Source organism: Kryptolebias marmoratus, linkage group LG9 (assembly GCF_001649575.2).
Source record: "Kryptolebias marmoratus isolate JLee-2015 linkage group LG9, ASM164957v2, whole genome shotgun sequence".
Classification (NCBI taxonomy): domain Eukaryota; kingdom Metazoa; phylum Chordata; class Actinopteri; order Cyprinodontiformes; family Rivulidae; genus Kryptolebias; species Kryptolebias marmoratus.
Window position 1 is genome coordinate 20008809 of NC_051438.1, and position 6034 is coordinate 20014842.

The following is a 6034-nucleotide window of genomic DNA, read 5'->3' on the forward strand; positions in this document are numbered from 1 at the left end:
AGCATATGATCCACTCTTTGTAAACATAAAGATTAAATTATTTAGCCCAATCTCAAACAAAGCATCATTACAGATCCTTTTTTTATTAATTAAAAGGCCTGTGAAGCCTGTTTGAGATGATTCAACTTTTTACCCTTTCTTTTGAACTTCATCAATCGACTCACTGGAATGGAGAAATTTGGCCAGCAAACTGTGAATCGCAGATTTATCTTTTACTGTCATTCCTCCCAAACGACATGCAATTTATTTAAACTTTTCTTTCCTGAAGCATAAATGCTTTAAAATCATTTTGTTGTATGTGGAAAGTAATAAAGCACTTATTTCACTTTTACACTTGTATTTATGAGGCTTACTATGGCATATTTTTGTACAAAAAATTATAATTGTTTACAGAAAAAAAACTTGAAACATTTGGAAAGCTTAAAGAAATATTAATCAAGATCACTTTAGAATATAACAAGAAAGTCTGGTTTATTAGAAGCAAACTATTGTTACATTTGCAGATTTAAGGTTTTATTTATAATCTGTTACTTACTCTCAATACAAATGAGAAATTATTAAGAAATATAATGCTTGTCATGTTTTACAGATGGTACTACAATGTAAAGAAATAGAATTTATTTTTTTTAAAGCAGTGGAATTCAGGAACCAATATTAGCGGAGTAGGATTCTGTCAGGAATGTTTTAGGCGGTGCATCAACAGGACTTCCGGTGCGCATGTAAACGCCGCGGCGTGATTAACACGTAGTTGAGAAAATAACTGTTTATCTTGTATTTTTTTATCAAACATTTTTGCAGTTGTCTAAAACATGAAGCTGCTCACGCACAACATGTTGACGTCTCACGTAAAGGGGGTCACCAAAGGATACCCGCTGCTCATTAAGGTAACTCCCCGACTAGCAGCGAGGCTAATGCGAACACACGTTTAATGTCGTCTGATTCCCAGAGCTTCTTAAATTAAATTCTACATTAACGTTATTTTTAGGAAAACCCGTTCGGTCTAATTTATTGCAGTGTTCTGTCATCACGTTTTATTTAATTTGTGGTCTTTATCTATAAGTAGACCGAAATTGTAAATGAAATGACATAATTGAACAAAGCTTTTTAAAAACGTTTTTACAATATACAATCTTAAACTGGGCTTTTATTATTGTTTTTATTAAGGATGTAACATATGATGCAGCAGCTTTTTGGTCTGATACCAGTGGATGTGATGTAAACAGTTCTTCTCATCTGTGTTGTCATTTCCATTTTAGTTTTTAGATCAAATCAAAACTTGAAGTTTTTCGGTGACAGTCGGTTTATGTCTCTTTGTATTCTGAGGTAATTCTCTTCTCAATTTGCTCCCGTTAAATCTGAGAACCGATTAACGTTTATTTAACTTTACCTGAACATTTTAACCACACATGCCAGGTGTTCATCTGAATGTTTGACACATTTTCTGTACTTTCAGTCTAACATCAGATTATGTGGCGAGATGTATATGAAACAAGTCAAAACAAACCTTAAAGCTGCTTGAGTTTATGTCAGAAGAAGTTATTTCCAGCTTTCCCCTAAAGCCAAACAGGACTGTTACTTTTGATGATGGATTCTGAATAAATCGCACAAAAATCCTGAACCTCCACTTTAACGGGTTGTGTTGTTTCCTCCTCGTGTTTTTTGTTCAGGCCACTGAGGTTAAGGTGAATGAGGTGGACTTCAACCCTCAGTTTGTCAGCCGGATGATCCCCAAACTGGAGTGGAGCGCTCTGGTCCAGGCCGCAGATCAGGCGAGTCAGAGACAAAGCACATGAACAGGGGGAAAAAAAACTACTGAACCCACGCAGGAGCTTAAATGTTGCACGCAGAATAATCATGAATGACGGGGCTTCTTTTTTCTTTTTCATAGTTGGGTCATCGACAAGACCTACCAGGTGATCTGGTGCCGGACTACGAGAAAAACGAAGACTTCCTGAAGAAAGTTCACAGAGTTCTGTTGGAGGTAAAGATCCCACAGATCTGTCTGTTTGCAGCTGCAGTATCTGTTCCTGTGTGTATGGGTGGGTTTTTCTGGGATAAAAATGCATCAAAAACTAATTCAATTACTTTCCATTTGTTAGCATAAATAAAATATTTATCTTTCCCATTTAAAAAAATCATTTGTTGTTAATTTTTTTTTACAGATTTAACAGTTCATAGCCTACAAGTAAACACATTGCCGTTGTTCTGAACTTGTTTCTTTTTTTCCTTTAGTCTTGGCAGAAAGCTAAAGGGTCTGCTCTTAATAAGAGTTGTGTGAGTCTTACTGTTTCTTAAATCACATTATAGGAAATAAGAATCACAGTTTGGACGAAATGACATGTTTTATTTTACTGGCAGCAGATTTCTGATATATTTTTTTTTCCTTTAATGAATTCCATGACTTCAGCACGTCCAGCTGGCTGAGAAATGTGCAGTTTTATGTGTGATTTTCTTACTTAATATAAGCTTTATCCACTAACAAACTTTACCCAGACAAACTATTGTCCTTGATATGATGTTGTCAGCTGGAAAGACTTTCCTTGAGGTTTTGACTGCAGAGAATTGCTCCCAAGTTGCAAAAAAAAGTTGTAAAGGCTTTTGTTGTCCACAGTGTGGTTTCAAACTCTTCTGTTAAAGTCTTATTGGACCGGCCTTGATGGCAGGAAGGAAAATGACTGAAAGAGACACTAAACTTAATTGAAGTGTACTTGGAAACTTAACAATATGTTTAGATTTGTGTTTTTCACCTAAAAGTAAGGTTTTGAATGTGGTTCTATCTGCTGTTTTGTTTGTCCTGCTGCAGGACGTAAAGGTCTGTCTGATTGTGAAGTGAAACAAAGTGTTAAAAATAATTTAAAAAATAATCTGTCAGGCCTCAGATTGACCCAAACCAATACTTCTCAGGTCTAAGAATGCACCTTTAAAGGGATAGTCTGGTCATTTTTGAAGTAATGGTTTGAGTAGTTAGTCATCAGCGTTATTAAAGATTGACGAAGGTTCTGCTCTTCCTCCCGTTTGACAAAATTGAAGCCAAAATGTCTCCTTTTTTTTTTATTTTTTGGGTGCCACCATGTATTTTTGGAGCCAGAGGTTGCGCACTCAGGATGAGGGGCTGTACCCTCCATAGCAAAGCCCCGCCTACATACCCACCCAACTGTCTAATAGGCTGTCAATCAAAGAGTAACATGAGACTCTTAAAGCCTCAAATAACTAATTAAAACTAAACGTACTTAAAAGATGCATATTTGAACATGCAGTAGCAAGGTAGGAGCTACACAAATCTACAAAAATCAGCAAAAAAACTCCATCTGAAGTGTATTTTTATTTTAAAGCGAGGCAAATGTTCCGTTTGTTTACATGGTGGGACGAGACTTCAAACTGCAGACAGTCCAGTAGGGGGCGCTTGTCCACGGTGGGCTTAACTTCTGGCTTCTAGTCCTCTCTGGTTAGTGTCTCGATGTAGTTAGGACCAACAATATATATTTTACTGTTTTAAAACATGACAGTAAAGCATAACTTTTTATAGTAATTTTATCTGTTGACAAATCCTTAGAGCCTCCCCACGAACAAGAGTGTGTCTGGGGGAAAAAAAACTTGTTTCTTGTTGTACCTAACAGACCATTACACCCCTACATACCTGTGGACATGCATGTTAAATAAATAAAGAGACAGATTAGATAGATAGACACCTGAACACCATGATTTCTTAAAGTGTTGGTGTCGGCATGTCTCTCCCTCCTCAAAAGCTGTAACCCTGGAGGGAAAAAATGTCTGACATGCATAGTTTTTATATAATCAGTTTTCAAGGATCGCATTCCAGCTTATATCTAAATACAACCCTTTCCTCCTTCACGACTATTTTATTCTGCCTCATTTATGTTTGGAGCTCAGGCAGCTCAGGTGAGATGTTTCTTTGTGCCGCAGAACTGGAAAGATAAGTAAAATATGGAGCTAACTTGTGAGGAACGCTCTCCTGAATATGTTTATGCAGTTGTGTCTGCTGAAATTGCACTTCTCTGTCCGTGTTTTTGCAGGTGGAGGTGTTAGAGGGATGTCTGCAGTGTCCTGAATCAGGACGGGAGTTTCCGATTTCCAGAGGAATCCCCAACATGCTGCTGAACGAAGACGAGGTGTAGAGACGTCTCGAACTGTCACCCGGACAAGACTGTTGTGTTCAAGAGGGGCTGGACTCTGATTTAAGTTGTTGCCATAAAATATTAGGCCACAATACCTGCTTAAATATTGTTGTTGCTTTTTAAGTGGCTCACGTTGCCAGCGGCTGGACAAGATTTGAAGAATAACAAATGGAAATGTCCCCCAGGAGTAAGCAGCAGTGGTTTTATCTGTATTTATTTTTGTAACTGAACTTTTTTTCTTGCTCATTAAAACTGTCCAATCTTTCCTGACAAACGGAGTCATCAGGTTTTTGTGAAGAAAATGGATTGAGTTCTGTTACAGGCGTGCTGAAATCCCTGCTCTGAACCCCATCTCACCCTCTCTCAGGGTTAGATGACGTGGCAGTGGCTCGTCTATATTTGGCTTTGAGGAAAAAGAGGCAAAAAAAAAAAAAAAGCAGGCGGGCGGGCTGCAAGTTGTTTTAGAGGAAGTCTCTTTTTGTTTTTTTTTCCTCTCGCTCTCCTTAAAGCCACACATTACAGCTCACACACACCCCACCTTGGAGGGATCGGCTGAGATGCCCCACAATTTTTCTGATCCCCGTGAAGTCGCTGACAGACGGAGGCGAGGCCCGCGTCGGTGAACGAAGCGCCTCCCTTGTCGTTTCTGTCCGGCCGAGTCGAAACGGCGGCGGCAGCAGTCAGGTCTGAACAGGAGGCTGTTTGTTCACAGGCAGCATTATCATTTTTAGAAACTCTGCCAGGACAGACGATGAAAGGAAGGGTTGGTCTGACCAGAAGCCTCGAGGCTGCCTGAGTCTCTCCTACCTTTCCCTTCTACTTACAGCAATTACAGGCCTGCACCCGCAGCTATAATAACGGTATAATGTGATGGCAGCAGAGCGGCAATAAAAGCCACCCCTGGCAGATTAATAGTCCTCCACAAGTGCTGAGCTGTAATTAACAATGAGCCTGAAGAGGAACAGACAGAAAAGAAAGGAGCTCTGCTAAAAGCTGGAAAAGCTAAAGATAAAGAAGGGCCGGGCTGCTCTGGAGTCAGCTAATAAAGTCAAGATGAGCCTTTAGCTGGAAATCACTGAGGTCCATTGCATTAATAATTCAGCTTTGGTTCATGCTTCAGAAGGAGACTTTTTGACATTTATTGGCTCTACTTTCATCTGTGCAGGAAACCTGAGTTAAAGTTTAATTGGCATCAACAGAAACAGGAAAAGTCTAATATGACTCCATAAAAAGGGCAATCAACTCGTCACATTTTCAGAATACAGAAAGCTTTGAAAAAGTTAGTTCTGTGCAAAAGTCTCAAGTCAAGGTTTTGTTTCTGTGTTTTGCTTCCATTGAAACAGACTTGCTTATCTTTTAAATGAGGTTTTCTGAAGGTTTTTCAACTTTTACTTTTGGACTTCAGCTGCTTTTTCTCCTTTTTTTAGCTCCATTAGCTTACCGTATTCAGAGGCATTCCTTTTGTTAGACCTTTGTCAAGACTTTCCTATTTATCGGTCGTGAATAGTCTTTTTTTAATTTATTTTTTGTTCTTTTGTCCTCCACACTCATCCATTTAACTCCCTGTTTAAAACAGAAACTGCACAATATTCTGTCATGCTCAAATACAACGACTGGACAGAAAATAAGTGAAAAAGCCACCAGCGTTTTGCTGCTTTTAGCTTTAATGACTCAGTTTCAACCTCCTCAGCAACCATTCGGCGCTCGGCGTTCTCTAGTCCAACTTTATATTTGCTTTAATTCAGTAAATGTCACTGGATTTTTATAGGAGAAGAGGCACAAAAATAAAATGGTCCAATTACTTAGTTTTGTAGCTACGCTTAGGAGCTTAAAAATCAATCTTTGGGTGTTGTAGGGTGACAACCCTCGATCTGTTTATGGTAGTAAGTGCTGATTGT

At 38.8% G+C, this 6034-nt stretch overlaps 1 protein-coding gene across 1 annotated transcript; it reads left to right on the forward strand.

Annotated features, from left to right (window-relative positions):
- Nucleotides 1-673: 673 nt before the first annotated feature.
- Nucleotides 674-4410, forward strand: trmt112 (tRNA methyltransferase subunit 11-2). Its single transcript, XM_017408144.2, has 4 exons — nt 674-884; nt 1668-1769; nt 1889-1981; nt 4035-4410. Exons 1-4 carry the CDS (start codon nt 810-812, stop codon nt 4134-4136), a joined length of 372 nt encoding a protein of 123 aa, XP_017263633.1. The 5' UTR covers nt 674-809; the 3' UTR covers nt 4137-4410.
- Nucleotides 4411-6034: the final 1624 nt, after the last annotated feature.